The sequence below is a fragment of the Rhinopithecus bieti genome, unplaced genomic scaffold (genome assembly GCF_001698545.2).
Source record: "Rhinopithecus bieti isolate Rb0 unplaced genomic scaffold, ASM169854v2 scaffold_11744, whole genome shotgun sequence".
Taxonomy (NCBI): domain Eukaryota; kingdom Metazoa; phylum Chordata; class Mammalia; order Primates; family Cercopithecidae; genus Rhinopithecus; species Rhinopithecus bieti.
Window position 1 is genome coordinate 1,051,217 of NW_016807094.1, and position 19,209 is coordinate 1,070,425.

At 39.2% G+C, this 19,209-nt stretch overlaps 2 protein-coding genes across 2 annotated transcripts; both read left to right on the top strand.

Annotated features, from left to right (window-relative positions):
* Positions 1 to 6,912: 6,912 nt before the first annotated feature.
* KRTAP3-1 (keratin associated protein 3-1) lies at positions 6,913 to 7,502 on the top strand. Its single transcript, XM_017880189.1, has one exon. It carries the CDS (start codon positions 6,946 to 6,948, stop codon positions 7,243 to 7,245), a length of 300 nt encoding a protein of 99 aa, XP_017735678.1. The 5' UTR covers positions 6,913 to 6,945; the 3' UTR covers positions 7,246 to 7,502.
* Positions 7,503 to 16,171: 8,669 nt separating this feature from the next.
* On the top strand, positions 16,172 to 16,871 carry LOC108534708 (keratin-associated protein 3-3). The gene has a single exon (XM_017880192.1). The coding sequence runs from the start codon at positions 16,211 to 16,213 to the stop codon at positions 16,505 to 16,507; it is 297 nt and encodes a 98-aa protein (XP_017735681.1). The 5' UTR covers positions 16,172 to 16,210; the 3' UTR covers positions 16,508 to 16,871.
* Positions 16,872 to 19,209: the final 2,338 nt, after the last annotated feature.

The window sequence follows — 19,209 nt, forward strand, 5'->3', positions numbered from 1 at the left end:
TTGGCTGTGGAGAGAATAGCACGAGCCAGATAGTCATGTGTGGAAAATAGCTTTAAAAATAGGAAGAGCATTGCTCTTTTATCCATTTGAATAAAATGAATCACACAAAAATGATCATCTCATTCTCAGTTCAAGTACTTCATAGTAAGCAAAATTTTCATCTGTGTGTTGAAGCCTTTCAAATCTTCACCTCCAGCACTGAGCATGGTGTACTCTCAAAAATCAAAACACGCTTAATATTTGTGGGAACGTTTTCCTCATGTTATCTTCCTCCTTTCTGCTCTTTTCATCCCAATGGACTCAGAAGTCAAATTTCCACTCAGGAAAACTGACCAGCTATGATTACAAGCTGTTGCAACACATCTTATTCTACAGAGGAAATTTCTAACTGTATCAAAATATAAATTGTATCACTTCATGTAAATCACAGAGAGTAATGAGAAAGACAGAATGAGGAAGAAGTTACGCTCAAGCAGATAGAGCACTTCTTCAGTCCCCTCTGAGTAATAAATCCTGCTGGGCATTTGTGATGACAGCATCCTGAAAAAGGCAACGTGGTAGAGGGGACATGAGGAGTACAAACTGCTTCCCAGTGATCTCACAGGGCTTCAGCAAAGCAAGGTCGAGGGGCACAGTTTCCTTTGTGGAGGTGGGGTCTTCACTGGTTACAAAAACTATAATGAAGACTATCAACAGGCAGGCTTCCCAGGCATGAGAAACCTAAAAGCTAAACTCCCAAATTTAGCCCTAGATGCCCTATTGTTGAAGAGAAAGAATACCTGAAAATGTCAGGGAAAAAAAAGCTCCAGCCTCCCTCTGCTTATTTAGTAACAACCATCACACCTATTAGGATCATTTATTGACGACTTACTATGTTCCAGGCACTGCATTGCACATTTTAATGCTTTCTTTAATGTATTTTTTAAACATCCTATCAATGTGATAGTAAGATTAGCCATATTTACAAATGAAGGAGTTAAAGAGGTAACTTCCCTGCCTTAGAAAAATATATACCAGTGGTTCTCCATGGGTCTACTTAATTCAAGTTCAAACTCCTCATCCTGGGGTCAAGACTCGACATCTTGCTTTTATCTCACACAGTGGTTCTCTAGATACACTGCACTATTCACGGCTTCCTAACAACCATTTGTTCTTTTCCGCTTCTTCTATGCATTTACTGCTGCTGTTCCTTACAGCTGGAATGCCTTCCTACTCCCCTGCCTTGCATTCAAGCCCTGTGTACCCTGAGAATCCCAGTAAATTCTATGATATTTAAGGGTACACCATGTCCTGCTTGTCCTTGAATGTCCTAAGTCTCCTAGCACAGTACAAAGCAAATACCAGGTGCTCAACAGAGATTGGTTGAAATAAACCAAGTTATGTATTTTCTCTTGAAAAATGTAATAATCAATAATAGAGAGATTATAGATTAATGTATAGTGACTAAGAACATAGACTCTGGAGCCAGATGGCCTTGGTTCAGATTTTAATTCCACCACTTACCAGCTATTGACCTTGAGCAACTTACTTAACTGCTCTATGCCTCAGTTTCCTTTAGCTATAAAAGAGAGGATAGCTTTAATACCAGCCTCATAGGGCTGTGGTAAGAATTAAATGACATGATACATGTAATGCACTTTTTAAAATATCTGTTACACAGAAAATTCTGTATGAGAGTTTGCTCTTTTCATATAGTCAACTATATGTTTAGTAAAATAAGCTAAAAACTCAAAGTATATTTTAAACCCTAGTGTCGGCTAATATTTAAATATATAACAATTAAGTATCTTAATTTCAAAAGATTTTGAGTACTACAGGAGTTCTTTGGAAAAACAGTGGTTACTTAATTCAATGCAGTAGTCAGATTTATCTAATCAATTGAGAAAAAGTCTCTGATTCAAAATAAAATTGTAAAGTACAACTATTGCTAGAAAATAATTCCAAGGATGAAAATTCCAAAGCTTACTCTAGAATAATTATAAGTTTAAATATCTCAGTATTTCACATAGTAGGCAGCTTGAAATTTCATTTCACCAGTGCCTGGCATATAGTAGGTACTCAAATTTTATTGAGTGTCTATTTTCCTAAACAGATTAATTTAGTTAATACATATTTTTATATATTAATCATATATAATTATCTGTTACTATCTGTATACTCCACAGCCTACAATAACACATGAGAATTAAACTGAAAGCCTAGGGTTCCCAGGAAAAAATAGGTAACACTTCCAGCCACCTGGCTAAGCAACCACTTGCAAGAATGTTGCATGTGCCACGTGACTGAAAGCTATGAGATCAGCTCTGCATGTTGCCAGATGACAACTCTAGAGACTATCAGATGCCCTCAAGTGGAAAACACCATTATTTCCATTTAAAAGAAATTCAATTTGGGGGTAATTTTTAGTGCAAGCTAATAAGGGTGGCAAGAGATATATCAGGCTTGACTTTAACCACAAACTGGAAAAAAAGAAACAATCTGATGCAACTGGAAAAAACTCCCAAAGTTCACCATTTAACCCAAGCCCAGAATCCTTTGCGTGAATGCTCAGCAAATAGCAAAGTAAACAAAGAATAAATTGATATCAATGACAGTCCTGATACCAGCCATTCTTTCTTTCAATCTATATTACAAAGGAATGCATTGGCAGTTTCAAAGATCATGCAATTCAGGAAATGAAGACCGCATGTTTTTACTTACTAGGCATTTTTATTAGGATGACAAACTTTAAAGGTTTCTATATCCTGCTTTTGTGAAGGGATGAAGAATTCCAACAGGCTTTAGGAAAATTGAGTGTCCCTGAGGTGTGAAGCTTCCTAACATCCCTGCTGACTCAGGAGGTGCCACTGTGGAAGGTGTTTCCCAACAGCCACCCAGAAATTCACTGAGTTGTTGGGAGATGGATGTTGGTAAGGCACAAAGTGGCTCACAGCAAAACATGACTAACGCATATAAAAGTGACTATCTCATTCTCAGTCCAGGCACATCATAGTAAACAAAATTTTTCCCATATGTTGGAGCCTCCCAAATCTTCACCTCCAGCTGGGCTTCCTCTCATGGCTTCAGGATGCTTTGTCTGTAGGTCCCAAACTAAATTCATCTCCAATCCCTTTCTTATCACTCCAGACAGCAGCCTTTTTTACAAGTAAATCTGACACCTAGATATGATCCTTGGCTCCACGCATATTCTCAATCAGCATGACCTTTCATCTCCACTTTCAAAGGGGCTTCTAAACTCTACCACCTCTTAACAGTTCATCAAAAACTAGCATCAACTGTCTATCCTCACACTTTCTAGTCATGCTAGTTTCCACTTTGCTCTGCTGCAGTTCATTTTCCTTTGAACATAAATCGCATCTTATCACTCCCTTCTTGAGGTCATCCAGTGGATTTCAACACCTTTAGAGTAAAATCTAAACTGTGTAGAACAACTAAAAAGTCCTACACGGCTTGCCACCTGCCACCTTCTGTAACCTCATTTCCTATTACACTCCTTCTCTTCACTATAGTCCAGCCACTCTGACCATTCTAATTAAGGTAGGTACACTCCCTGGCACTTCTCTGGAGTTCTTATTTATTCATTTCTTAGTTTTTTTATGTCTGTTTCTCCCACTAGAATTAACACCTTGACAACAAGGACCTTATCTGACCTGTTTATTGCTCTATACTTAGCACCTAGCATAGTCTTAGACATTTTGTTGAGGACATTAATAAATTTAAAAAGTACATGAGCATAATCTACAATTATATAAAATTTAATTCCACAAAAATATTGATTTCGTGCAAGCGATTGCTATCAGGTGAGCCATCATTCGGTGTGACTTTAGAAATATTACTTAATATCCTTGCTCTTGGTTTCATCATCTGTGAAATGGGTACAGTAACAGTGTACCCAATAGTGATCTTAAAGGGCTGTAAGATATAAGGAAGAAGATACACAATAATACTTAGCACCGTGCCTGACACATGGTATACATCCAATACATGCAAAGTGTTAGCAGAGGATTAGTGTTCCCATTACCTTAAAAACAAAAATACTAATTTTATTGTGGAAACTGATGTACTACCCATATGGTGGTCCCTAAAAACTGAATGATGTCATAAGAAATCTCTGATAAGTCCCTCTTCTCTATTCCCACAAAACTATGATATCTTCTAAGATACTCCTCACTCCCCTAGAATACCCAAATAGCTTCCTAATTATTGTCCCTGTCTCCAAATTACCTCCTTTCTACAGCATAGTCTTTTGATTATGAAAATAGCTCTAAACCCAACTCCCTTTGTGGTCCCAAGACCTTCAATGACCTGGCCCCATCCTTCCTACCAATCTTACACTCAACCAATCTTGAGGGTCCTCTGCACTGTAGTCAGACAATACCCCTAAAGCCAGAGGGAATCTGGCACAGTGATTAAGGCCATGAAATCTGAAGCCACACTACTTGGCTTCAAATGCCAGCTACTCACTCACTAGCTACTTAGCCCCTCTGTGCCTCAGGTTCCTTGTCTGTCAAAGGGCAAGGATAATATCATTGCATACATCATTATAAGGTTGTTGTAAGAACTGTATGAGACAAAGCATGCAAAGCACTCAGCACATTACCTAATACTTAGTAACTGACAATGATAAACATGATGAACCTCCCCTCAAAAACTACAGTGTATTTCCAAAATCTAGTCATGCCACATACCTGTTCAGCAACCCTTAGATAATGACCATTGCCTACAAGATAAAGTTCAAAATCCTAAGTGTAGGATACTAAGCACAGTACAAATTCTTCATACTGTGGCACTAACCCATCATTCCACCTCCATTCCAACAGATTCAGAACCTATGCTTCAACCAGGCAACACTTTTTGTCCTCCCATGAGTGCCCTGTGGCATTTTGTTTTAATGGCTGAAATCTCCTTCCTATTTATTTCAATCTGCTCAGCTCCTTTTCACCCTTCAAGATCCAAACAAATGTTCTCTTTCTATGAAGGGCTTCCTAAGTTTTCCAGGTAAAGTCTATCGCTTCTATCTCTAAACTGTCATATCATAACCTGGAAAATCTAAATGTACAATCCTTTGTTATTGTTTGCTGGTTTACTTCTCTGTATTTCTCTTCCTTTCTATGACCCCTGTAAGGGCAGGAGCCTATGGCGACTTTTTGCATGATGCCCAACGTACGGCAGGTGTTCAATCAATGAGCATTTGATATGTAAATTCTAATTTTGATATGTAAATATCTAAGAGAGATGTAAATTCTAGCATAGGAATCCAAAACTGCAAAATCATTCCAATAAGAAAATGGCTAAAATGAAAGCAGTTTCATGCTAAGCATTTTTTTTAATCCATCATCTTGTTGATTTGCATCTCATTTGGCTTTTGATTCCTCTGCATTGTACAATTTTCTACTTGTCTTTAGAACTTGAGCCATCTTATCTGAAAAAATGGGTCAAGAAAATATATACATGTTTTTAAATCTTTCTAAGTAAGCTATTTCTAATGGTTTTACCAGTTCAATATTTTTCCTATTCTAAAGTAATTCTAAATCATACTAAATTTTCTACCTTCATCTACTTTTAAAACTTTATTTTTAGAGTTTTAGTGGTTTAGATAAAACTTGGAAATGTCTCTATTCTGGACCACAGCGCCTGGAAATAAGATGGGGGTGTTTGATGTTTTGGCTTCCCTGGACCACTTTGAAAGAAGAAGAATTGTCTTGGGCCACACGTAAAAAACACTAACACTAATGACAGCTGATGAGCAAAAATAAGAAAAAAAATCACAAAAAATCTCATAACGTTTTAAGAAAGTTTACAAATGTGTGCTGTGCTACATTCAATGCCATTCTGGGCCACATGTGGCCTATGCCGCAGGTTGGACAAGCTTGTGGTAAGATGTTGCTAAATCTCCCCAAGTATGTTCCATAAAGCACTGACCTGTAAAGCTAATCTCTGAAAACAAACAAAAAGCAGTCCACGGTCAAGTAAGTTTGGAGAAAAATACATGCTCTATCTCTTATTGAAAAGTCATAGAGCACCTTAGCACATTAAAGGCTCTGAGAGGCCCAACAATGAAGAACTCAGCCTTTCCCAAACTTATTTACCAGAGAACCCTTTCAAGTCCCTTGGAACCGGTGTTCACGGAACTCAGTCTGGGAAATACTGCACCATTTAGCTTCTGAATGGCCCAATACAACTAGATTTTTGGTCATAAATAATCATCACTTATAACACAGTTGGATGGAGCTTAAAGGACACCCATCTTTGTCACCCATGCAGGTCTTCACTCCCACCTGCAGTTTCTTACCAAGTTGTCGTTTGCAGCATATTTTAAAGGGAGAACAAATGATTTGTTACAGCTCTATAAAAAGTGCCTCTTTACACAAAACCAAAATCTATTTCTCTATAGATTCTATCCATTCATCTTCATTCATTTCTTGGAGCCACAAATAATAAATCTAAAATGTGATATCACTTTTTCAGCCAAGGGCCTAAAGGATCACATAGAACCTTTGGTCACCGGTAGAACAACAAACAAAAAGCTTACTTGTCCTCTTCATCTGAAAAGTAAACAAAAGAAGTGGGAAAGGTTTGCAGATGCCTGGCATACCAAGCCATTATTAGTGAGGGTATAACGATTAGAAGATAATGGCCCGGTACCTTTGAAGACTGGAATGAAGCTTTTTGTGTAGTGACACACTGGAAATGTGAAGAGTCCTAATTTGACAACAAAACAACCTAAATCTCTTTTATGAGGTGAGCAGTGTATCTTAGGTAATAAACACTTAAGTAATTAGACGGTTTTTATGGAGATAGCTATAAAGTGAAACATGGGGAAAAAACCCTCAGTAATAGGCTGACGCCCAGGGAGATGGGTATATAAGAGCCAGGGTAGAAGAGAGGAGCATTGAGACACCAAAGGACTTCTCTCGACTCAACAAAAACCCACCTCCCATTGCTATGGATTGCTGTGCTCTCCGCTCCTGCAGCGTCCCCACTGGCCCTGCCACCACCTTCTGCTCCTTTGATAAAAGCTGCCGCTGTGGAGTCTGCCTACCCAGCACCTGCCCACATGAGATCAGCCTCCTTCAGCCCATCTGCTGTGACACCTGCCCCCCACCCTGCTGCAAGCCTGATACCTATGTGCCAACTTGCTGGCTGCTCAACAACTGTCACCCGACTCCCGGCCTGAGTGGGATCAACCTGACCACCTATGTTCAGCCTGGCAGTGAGAGTCCCTGCGAGCCCCGCTGCTGTTAACCAGCCAAGTCTGCACAGGTTCCGTGAGGTGGCTGCCCAGTGTCCTCTGCACCACCCGGGCTTCAGCACTCACTGCTGCCTGCATCAAGGCTAAGGCCATCCCAATCCCTGGGGCCAAGTCTTGATGAATCTTCTTAATTCTTTGCTCCTTTCGGTACAGTTGGAGACCTCCTTTCTGTCTTTTAGGCTATTTCATCACTCTTTGAGAAATAACCATTTTGACTATTTGTTAATAAACTTTATTCTGGCTTAGCAAATGTGACCTTGTGATGATTTATTTTCATGTTTCCCATTAGGGAAAGTGGAATGCCTACCTAAACCTGAACAGCAAGTTAACACACTATCCAAGATTTACCCCAACAGAATAAGAGCTCTCATAGTGGAATTTATTGAAAAAATAGATACTGGTTATTTGTGATAGGTCAAAAAAGTAAAAAATGTGGTAGTTCATTTTATAGAATCTTTTTATTTAACAGATATTTATTTAATAGATATTATTGGAAGACATCCACTGTGCAAGCACTATGCTACAGTCTGGAGATTAATAGAATATTTTTAAAATACTGGATTTTAGTTTCCATTGATTCTGACATTGATTTTTCTTTCTTCCTTAATTGACTAAATGAATTGATCACGGTGCTGGTGTGTATAAATAATTTGATCATCCTAGTCACAGTCATCTGAAATTCTGAGCTCAAAATGCAAAGCAATTTTGAGAAGCATATACATCCATTTCTTCATATATGCTGTCTTCCAAAAAAAATCCATTTTGAATTAATATCAGCATTTATTGAGTATTCATTGCGCCCTCAAATGGGGCTTACATTGGTTTACATTAGTCGTGACCACGATTAGAAGTTTGCTGGTCTAAGTGACATATAATATCATGACAATGAAATATACTTAAAATATCAGACCACAGTGTAGTATTTTCTATACACCAGAAATAGTCACACAATTCTGAGAGCAAAAACACAGTTTCTATTGGAACAAAACTTCTATGATAACCACTAATTCCTAATTCATGTCCTTATTTATCTTAGAAAAATCTAAGTGCAATTAGGTCTTTGCAGAAAATAAAGGCATGGTGAGATGTATATATATATATACACACACACACACACACATACACACACACACACATATATATATACTTTTGGACTTGCCTTTGGCCTTTAGGCCAATTGCTTCCCTCTCAGTCTCAATTTCCCTGTTATTAAAGTGGTTTCCTACCTATAGTTTGGCTTCCTACAGTCTCAGTTAGCTTGTTATTACTTTCTGCCTTGCTTTTGTCTCAGGATTATTGTGAGGACCAGATGTCCTGAAGTGTAGAAACCACCATGTCCACAGCATCAACCTGTTACACATGAGAGACTCTCACCATTACTGCCACGTGACAGTTCCCAACTTTCTCACCAAAAAGCATCTTTTAAAAATATTTATTTATTTGTTTATTTATTTATTTCAGTAGCTTTTGGGGTACAAGTGGTTTTTGGTTACATGGATGAATTACACAGTGGTGGTGAATTCTGAGATTTTGGTACACCCGCACCCGAGGAGTATACATCGTACCTAATGTGTAGTGTTTTGTTCCTGGCCTCCCTCTCACCCTCCACCTTTTGAGTCTCTAAAGTCCATTATATCACTCCATATGCGTCTGCATACTTAGTTTAGCTTCCACTTATAAGTGGAAAACACGGTTTTTTGTTTTCGATTCCTGTGATTTCCCACTCCATTTCACTCAGAATAATGGCCTCTAGCTCCATCCAAATTGCAGCAAAAGACATTGTTTCATTCTCTTTAACAGCTGAGTAGTATTTCATGGTATATATATATATATATATACTACAGTTTCTTTATCCACTCATTGGATGATGGATACTTAGGCTGGGCATCTTTTATTTCTTGAAATATGTATTTTCCCAAATGACTTTCTTAAAAAAGTTTAATAATTCCTTCATTTTTGTTCATAAATACATTAATAAATATCAATGAAATGTTTAGGATTATTATAGAATAACCTTTGTTACCATGCCAAGTTACCTTTTTTCTAGTCAAAAACAAAGAAGTTTCATGTTTTCATACATGCTAGTAAGGGATAAAAATTTAGAGTCTGTTTTTAATACTGAAAATAACTCGAAGTTCCTTCTACTACTACCATGGGTCTTTAGCATTCACGGGCCCTTGCCTAGTTATAAATCCCCAACTGGAAACCAGAAGATGTGTTGTTTTAGCCCTGGCTCTGCCTTGAGCTGCTTCTGTGGCCCTAAACAAGTCAATTAAGTTCTTGGGGTCTCAGGTGTTAAAGCAGTAAAATAGGTTGGTCAATCAGACCATCTCTAAGGTTGCTTTTCGTTTTACCATTCTATGATTCTAGATCATCCAGAAGCATTCTAAGTAACAAGTACCCCATGCAACTAACCAAGCCCATTCTACCTCATTACTTTTACTGCTTTCATTGGGAATAGCTCACACTGAGTGAATATCTACTGGGCATACTAATGAGGTAGAAGGTGGGACTCTACTCCAGAGGTGGGGCTCAGATACCAGACCAAACTGAGGGCTAGCTAAAACAGGATGGGGACAGAAACAGCTTTCCAATCAGACATGTCCACCAGCATGCCGTGTCAATTAACTGTTGCCGTGGCAACACCTGAGTTACCACCTCTTTCCATGGCAAAGACCCAATGACCTAAAAGTTTCTACTCCTTCCCTAGAAATTTCTGCACAAACCACTCTTTAATCTACATCTAATTAAAAGTAGGTGTAAATATGCAAAACTGCCCTGAGCTGCTACTCTCGGCCTACAGAGGTAGCCCTGTTCTGCAGGAGCAGTCATGGAGCTATAACACTGCTGCTTCAATAAAGCTGTTTTCTACCTCCGGCTTGCCCTTGAATTCTTCCCTGGGCAAAGCTAAGAACCCTTGCAGGCTAAGCCCCACTTTGGGGCTCCCCTGCCCTGGATCACTAACAAGTGAAGAAAGGCCACTAACAGGTGCAGAAACTCAGGCTGAGAAAGACTAAAGTACTTGCAAAAGTTATGTAAATCATAAGGGAGAGAGAAGGAATTAAACCCCAAACTAAGTCCCAAGTCCCTTCTCTTTCCACTACACCAAAGCACTCGCCTTCTCCACAGACAGCAATATGTCAAAGAGAAATGTGATTATAGGTGGCTGTCTTTATTCAGGAGAAAGCATATGACACTTGACAATATATTCTCTACTATCCCTGTCAATTGTATGTTTTGTTATACACAGCAGCTCTGCTTTCTCTGTGGTGATTACAGTCTACGATAAAATGAGTGTATACAATGAGTATTTAAAAAGGTATTCATATTTCCAAGGTAAGAACAAACCTTTTTTAAAAAGTCAGACTTTACTGATTAGCAGTGTCAGCAGAGAAGAAATATTGGCTGGATCATTAACTTTGAATTGAAATGCAGAATGTTTGGCAACTCAAACACATTTTCAGTTTTCTGATGAGCATCAATAATCAAGGTAAAACAACTGCCCTTAATGTTACTAATTGTTTATTCTTGATAATATAATAATTTTAAAAACGGTATTTCATTTTTCCTTCAAATTGTTCTTGAGGCCGGGCGCAGTGGCTCATGCCTGTAATCCCAGCACTTTGGGAGGCCGAGGTGGGTCTACTGTGAGTCCATTAAACTTATTTCCTTTATAAATTACCCAGTCTCGGGTATGTCCCTATAGCACCGTGAGAACTGACTAATACAATATGGATGTGTCTACATGTGAGTAAGTGGAAAACTACACTGACACCATTTTGAAACTACAGCAGGAAGCAAGTTTGAATGTAGCAACACAACTAAATGAAACTGAAGGAGAGCTCATCCCATGTCTGATACACAAGAAGTTAGTGAGTTATTTTTACAGGATTATGTAAACAGCAACAAGGATGTTCCGTCCAACATTCTGATGGACAGAAGCCGTGTTCCCTGAGATAGGTGGATATAAAAGACCCATAGAGAACAGCTTTGTAAAAGAAAGCCTTCCTTTGCAACAACACATTTTCCTGGTCCACTGTCACCATGTCTTGCTGTGATTCCTAGCTCCAAGGATGCTGCAGCGTCCCCACTGGCCTGGCCACCACTATCTGTCCCTCTGACATAAGCTGTCAATGTGAAGTCTGCCTGCCCAGCATCTGCCCTCATGAGAGCAGCCTCCTTCAGCCCACCTGCTGTGAAACCTGTCCCCTGCCCTGCTGCGTGCCTGATTCCTATGTGCCATCCTGTTGCCTGCTCAACAAATGCCACCCAACTCCAACCCTGAGCAGGCTCTCTGTCACCACCTGCGTCCAGCCTTGTGAGTGTGAACCACTTTGCTGCTAGCCAAAGAGCTTTGCCCACATTGCCCTGAGGACCTTCAGTAGTCATTAAGGGCTGCTCAGCAAATGGCCTTTAATTAAGCCATTTGGAAGAAAATATTATAACACTGTGCCTTCAGTTTTACAGAAGTTTTCTTTTCCTGTTTCAAACAATGATTTCAAATGAGAAATGGGGAAAAAAAAAATGCTATCATGGATCTCCTTACTTCAAAACTAAATAAACACCACAACTCCCCAAACCACATACTGCCTCAACATTTAATGCTATAATTACCCAACGACTCTTGACACATGCATCATGAACTTATAAATATATCCAGCAGAATTACACTTTCTGATGACATCAACATAAATTTCATAGCCAAAAAGAGGCCTCACAGGCATACGTAAATACCTGAAGAAAACTGTGAGGATAGTGAAATGCATTAGGCTCTAAGCTTAGAGTCGTTTTAAATGCCAAGGTCAGCATCTAACTTTAATTTTTGTTTTTTCCCTGCCTCTAAAGAAACTCACATGTGTCCTTAAAGCAGTGAAGCTGGCAATTTGAGATCAACATGCGCACAGAAAGGACCTCAAAGATTGAGCTAACCCCTATTTTTTTCACCATCTCATTTAAGCAAATCTTTGAATTTAAAAATGTTGGCTGGGCGCGGTGGCTCATGCCTGTAATCCCAGCACTTTGGGAGGCCGAGGCGGGCGGATCACCTGAGGTCTGGAGCTCAAGACCAGCCTGACCAACATGGAGAAACCCCATCTCTGCTAAAAATACAAAATTAGCCGGGTGCGGTGGTGCACACCTGTAATCCCATCTACTCCGGAGGCTGAGGCAGGAGAATGGCTTGAACCCAGGAGGCAGAGGTTGCTGTGAGCAGAGATCGCGCCATTGTACTCTGGGCAACAAGAGCGAAACTCCGCCTCAAAAAAAAAAAATTTTGACAACTGTAAAGCAATTCACACAAAAAATGAATCACTCTGCTTATATAAAAGGTTACTGTTATAAAAGGGCATTATAAAAATAAATAACCCCTTTTTTAATTCTAATTTGAAATGTAATCCAATGCAACAAATATTTATCAAATGCCTACCCTGTTTCAGGCACTGTCCTAAGTGCTTGAAAAAGACAAATAAGGCTAACATACGATTACCACTTCCAAAACCTTGCATTGGAGTGAGGAAAACAAATTTAAGTGACAAACTATAAAATATAGCAGAAAGAAATGAGGTTGAAAGGGAAGAATAGGCAGCCCATTTTGTGAGAGCAAAGGATGCAAACATCTAGAAGAATCACCTAAAGTTTCTTTATGAAGGGGATGTTTGGCTGAATCTTGAGGGATCAACAGGATTTGGAAAGTAGAGAACTGGGAAAGGTCAGTTTAAGCTAAAGAAACAGCATGAACGAGATCACAGAGGGTAAAGTACCTAGGAGACTCCCGCCTTCACTTTATGTGATGTGCTGTATGATTAACATATGCATGATCACATAGCTATCATTTTTATGGCGAGAACACTTAATCCATTCTCTCAGCGTTTTCCATTGCAGTATATGGTTATTCACTGTAGTCACCATGTTGTAGAGTAGATCTCCTGAATCTATATAATATTTCAAGATAAACTTTAAAAGAGAAATCAGAGAGAACACAGAGAATGGGAGAGGGCCTTCATATATTCTACTTGCCAAGCCACTGGCTTCTAGATGAGAGAGACTGGTAAGTCAAGAGTAAGTAAACATTAAACATTTCCTTGACGGTTTCAATACTAGTTCATTAACTTTGAATTTTATAATATACTGGGAAGGCCACTTGAATTTGCTTCTCTGTTCTTCGGTGGTAAAGTGTAGGTATTGAGGCAGGAGAACAGCAAAGGGAATTAAAACTTGGATAAAGGGCGGAGTGAATAAAAGCAGAGACCAGAAGCAAGGTGAAGGGGCAGGTAAGCAAGAAGCAAGATAAGAAGCAGAAGTTAGACCAGTCGCGGTGGCTTATCCTGTAATCCTGGCACTTTGGGAGGCCAAAGCAGGTGGATCATTTGAGGTCAGGAGTTCGAGACCAGCCTGGCCAACATGGTGAAACCCCCTGCTCTACAAAAAATACAAAACTTAACTGGGTGTGGTGATGGGCACCTGTAATCCCAGCTACTTGGGAGTCTGAGGTAGGAGAATCACTTGAACCCGGGAGGTGGAGACTGCAGTGAGCAGAGAATGCCACTGCACTCTAGCCACAACAAAAAGTAAGAGAAGAGAAGAAAGCAAGGCCCCCATGGCCAGAGCAGGATAAGGACCAAACCAGTAAGGGGCAACTCTTCATGGATAAGCATGTGCATTAAAGAGAAAAAGTATCCTTAACATGACCTTGTATGAAAATCAGCTCATTCAGGCTTATGCATATGGACTGCATATCATGTATGTACTTAAAATTATGGGCTGGAGGTGGTGTGCAAGCACACAGGGACCAAAGTAACTAAGCAACACACCTGTCAATCAAAGAGGCAGACACTGGCTAGAGATTAGGAACCCTTGGGAAGAGAAACACACACACACACACTCACATACACACACACACATTAAAAAAACCCAAACTGCACCAAGCTGGGGGCTGATCTCATCTCATAGAGGTCGGTTCGCTCTCCCCCTCTTAGAGTGTAATACTGTGCTTAATACACTTTTGCTGCTTCGTTTTGCTGTGTGTGTCTCATCCAATTCTTTGTTTGGGACACCAAAAGCCTAGAACTGCATGGCACCATCTGGTAACAGCATGATGTTCAACACCCTCGGCATTTGTTGTAAATTCCTGCTAATAAAAATGATTTGAAAGTTGTTTTCTGTCTTTTTGTTTTAAGTTTTAAGTTCAGGGGTACACATGCAGGTTTGTTACATAGGTAAACTTGTGTCATGGGGGTTTGTTGTACAGATTATTTCATCACCCAGGTATTAAGCCTAGTACCCATTAGTTATTTTTCCTGATCCTGTCCCTCCTCCCACCTTCCACCCTCTGATAGCTTCCAGCATCTGTTATTCCCCTCTATGTGTCCATGTGTTCTCATCATTTAGCTACCACTTATAAGTGAGAACACGCAGTATTTGGTTTTCTGCTTCTGCATTAGTTTACTAAGGATAATAGCCTCCAGCTCCATCCATGTTTCTTCAAAGGATGGGATCGCCTTACTTTTTATGACTGCATAGTATTTGATGGCATACATGTGTCACTTATTTTTGTTGTTAAAAGAAAAAAAGATAAACTGGTTGTTTTAACATATAACGTATAAGGCTTACCTATGAATGACATTTGATATTTTCCAATGATTTTAGTCAGCTTTCTTCTCTTTTAAATAGATCTTACTGGTTTTTTGGTAATATGCCATCAGAAACAACCTACCAAGAATCTTTACTTTCTGTTTATTCAACAAATTACCACAACAAGTATGTAATTTAAATTATATAGTATTACCTGAAAGGATTTGTGCTGATCATGGACAGGTGTAGGAAGATGTTGGAATCTAGAGTTTTACACATTTGAGATTACCTGGTTCAATTTCTGGCTGACTGAAGTAAAGAATGTTGTTTAAGGCATACCTCAAAGGAATCTCAATCTAGTTCAAGATCCAAGATATGAAAACAAATAAACAAGCAAAGTAGGGAGTAAGTCAGTGAAAAGTGATTTTATGAATGCCATAGTTCTAAATTGCATTGGGTCAGATTTCCTGCCAAAATCTACTGTTGTTCTGTGACTCTTAAGGTTTCTCCTTTTAATTCCCATTTCATCTTATTTTAAAGTGCATACACCATTCACATGAAAATGAATCAAGGCTGAGGTGGTTTTCTTTTGATGGTACATTCAACAAAGAATGGCCACTGTGTGGATCCTTCCTTCCTTCCAGTGAATTTATACTTTGATTCACCACAAGATTGGTGTAACTTTGGGAATAGAGACTCTTTTAGGAAAAAAACAATCCATAGAATAATACAACCTTGAGAAATTCACTACGGAGTTTTAAAAAATAATAAGAAAGAGTTTCATCCTGTACCATTCTGCCACTTTGCTTGCTCAATAGAACCTGAATTATAATATCACTAAATAATACAAACATATCTGAGATGCCTGTAGTCACATGAAACATTCATCTGTAAATAGCCATATTCTTGTTGACTTTATTGAGCTGAAAATGGTCCAATTCATCATTTGAGTTACTCATTCTGAAATTAGTCATTAGAAATCACATTATGTGATCCACAGTATTTTAAATTAAGAGGGAAAACAAGAAGAGTTTGGCCTCCAAAATTACAGCTGTCAGTTGGATTGATTACCCATAAAAGTCATGTAAGGTTTGGTATGCCAGAAACGTGTGAAGAAAAAATGTGACGATCTTGTGACAAAAATGACAAGTCAATGACTCAAAAATATGATTAACTTAACAAGAGCGGTAACTCTTAATGGACATGTAAATGCCAAACAGATTAGAGAATCTCACTGAAAAAGGGTGCCATAAACAAAACAGGAAGCCTTCCAGCTGGACCAGTGCCCACTTGGGAGGGTATATAAGATCCCTAACAAGAGAGGAGACATTTGTACCTCACCAACCTCATCTGTCTAAGACACTGAAAGCTAACCAGACACCGATTGCCATGGATTGCTGTGCCTCTCGCAGCTGCAGTGTCCCCACCGGGCCCGCCACCACCATCTGCACCTTCGACAAATCCTGCCGCTGTGGAGTCTGCCTGCCCAGCACCTGCCCACACACAGTTTGGTTACTGGAGCCCACATGCTGTGACAACTGTCCCCCACCCTGCTACATTCCTCAGCCCTGCGTGCCCACCTGCTTCCTGCTCAACTCCTGCCAGCCAACTCCAGGCCTGGAGACCCTCAACCTCACCACCTTCACTCAGCCCTGCTGTGAGCCCTGCCTCCCAAGAAGCTGCTGATGGATGGCTACTTTGCTTAGTGCCCGACAACGAGGAATCCAGAAGCTGTCTCTTCAGTAGTCACTTGCCTCAGTAGTTTACCAGATGTTAACGTAGATCAGATGGCCCAGATATGAAGAATTTACCTTTGGTTTTAATGGGGGGAAAAAAGAAAAGTATTTTTCATGGTTATTTAGCTGAATAACCATTTGGTTTCTGTGGGCAGGTGAATGTGTTTTATTAGCAAAATACTGTTTCAATCTGTAAGACCTCAGATTACATGTTCTTGATCATACTGCTTCCTGGCTCTTGTTTCTTGTATTGGGTATTTCCATAGAAGAAAATTTCTTGGTGGTTTTTCCAATAAACTATATTTCTCTGGCAAGATGTATCCTTTGTTTATGTTAGTTTTGGGTATATTTCTTCCATTTTAAAAAGGTAAAAAAAGATGATTATTTTAATTTTTTAAAAAAAAATCTATTGGCAGAATGACTAACATTCTGGATACTACTAACATGGCTTGCTAACTTTTAACAGGTTCTCTTTCATATTTGCCTTCTCTTCTCTCTTCCTCCTCAGACAAATGTAATTTTGGTGTGAACCAACACTTATTTATCTACTCTTCACTAGTAAATCATTCATTTAGTCCTTAAAACAGCACTAATGGATAAGAATAAATGAAGTTTTAAGAGTTATTCAACATTCTCAAAGTCATAAAGTTACTTACTTAGACAATCAGAACTCAGCCCCTTGTATGTCTGACTCTAAAGCCCAATTTTTCCCACCGCAATACTACCTTCAATACTAATGAAATCAGAAGCTTAATGAGCACAGTTATGAAATAAACCCAAAATACGCAAGAGAAATAAAACATGTAAGATCCTGTAACAAAATCCACATGGGGTTATAATAGAAAAAGAGTGCATTGGTTCGTAGATTAAAATTGGCAAGTATTCAATTCTAAAATCCGGGTATTTTGGAGGTGTACCTATTTCAACTTCATCTTCTCATAGAGAGAACTCAAAGTGGTCAACTCTAGTCACAAGGCACCAGGAACATACCTCTATTTGCCACCATACTCTGCACAGATGTTCTACCACAGTAATCAATAGAATGCCAATACTTTTCAGGTGTCTCAGGTTAAGAGCTAAAACTCTGATTAAATATGCTTTAATTCATTACTTAATTTTCTCAGCCTACTTAATTTTATCTCACAAAGATTTTTCTTTTCCAAGCCTAGAGAGAACAAGTACATATACGTATATATACTATATATATAATACATCCAATACATTTATGTAACACATATAAATATATGTGTGCATGTATATCTATACACAATACATATATAAAGACACAAGTCAAAATCTGAAAATGCATTGAAATAAAACCACAAGAATACATGCAAGGAAAAGAGTAGGACAAGGAAGGGGAGAAGCAAATGGTTTTAAGCACGCTTGTTTTAAAATGTCCTCAGTGTACCTGTTAGTCCCTTCAGAAAAAAATTTCTCAGGGGATTCCATAGGCTTTTTACAGCTCAACCTTAAATGAACAGAACTTAGCAGCCATGGAGTCTATGGGACACAACAGAGGATACTGTCAATAAGAGATTCAGTCCATTCACTCATTCATTTGTCCATATTTCCTGAGTGCTTATCCTGTGTCAGGAATCACATTAATGCCAGGAGTAGAAAGACAAAAGAAATGCTATTACCTCAAGTCTCTAGTGCCCTCAAGTCTCTCCCAAATCTGGTGAAGGAGAAAGACAAGTTATAATCACAATAATTGTAATGCTGAGGGATTCTGCTGTGACTGGGAGGTGAACAGCATGGCATACAAGCATACAGAAAGAATAACTAAAACCCAGATTTGGTGATTCAGTGTCAGAGGTGAGAAATAGTTATGGAAAGCCTCTGAGTTATCCAGCCTAAGCTTTAAAAGATGAATAGGCAGCAGGAGAGGTAGGGAACAGTTGTTCCAGACAGAACAACAGCTTAATAAATCATGGAGGCAGCAAAGAGGTTGGTGTTTTTAAGCCACAGGAGGTAGTTGGGAATGACCGGATGAACAATGCATTGAAGAGGGTGAGGCAGAGAAGACAGAAATATGAAAACCCAGACACAAGGGGCTCCCCAAAGCAAAGGGGTTTGGACTGAAACTTTGAAGCAATGAAAGATTTCAAGCAAGAGACCAATATAATCATGTTTTGCTTCTAACTGTCTCTTTTCATTATTAATCTTGGATTTACATCTTCACTGTCCCGGATCCCTCCATTGACTATAGAAAGATATAATTAAAACTGGACTTCTTGGATGTGTGCTTGTGCCTGTGCGTGTGTGTGTGTGTCTGGATTTTTAGCACTCCGAAAATCTACCATCTCATCAAGAATCACCATGCTTTTCCTACAATTGCTTAAAGAAAAAAGATACCCGCTCAATAAATTCGGTATTGATGGAACGTACCTCAAAATAATAAGAGCTATTTATGAAAAACCCACAGCCAATATCATACTGAATGGGCAAAAACTGGAAAAATTCCCTTTGAAAACTGGTACAAGACAGGGATGCCCTCTCTCACCACTCCTATTCAACATAGTGTTGGAAGTTCTGGCTAGGGCAATCAGGCAAGAGAAAGAAATCAAGGGTATCCAGTTAGGAAAAGAAGAAGTCAAATTGTCCCTGTTTGCAGATGACATGATTGTATATTTAGAAAACCCCATTGCT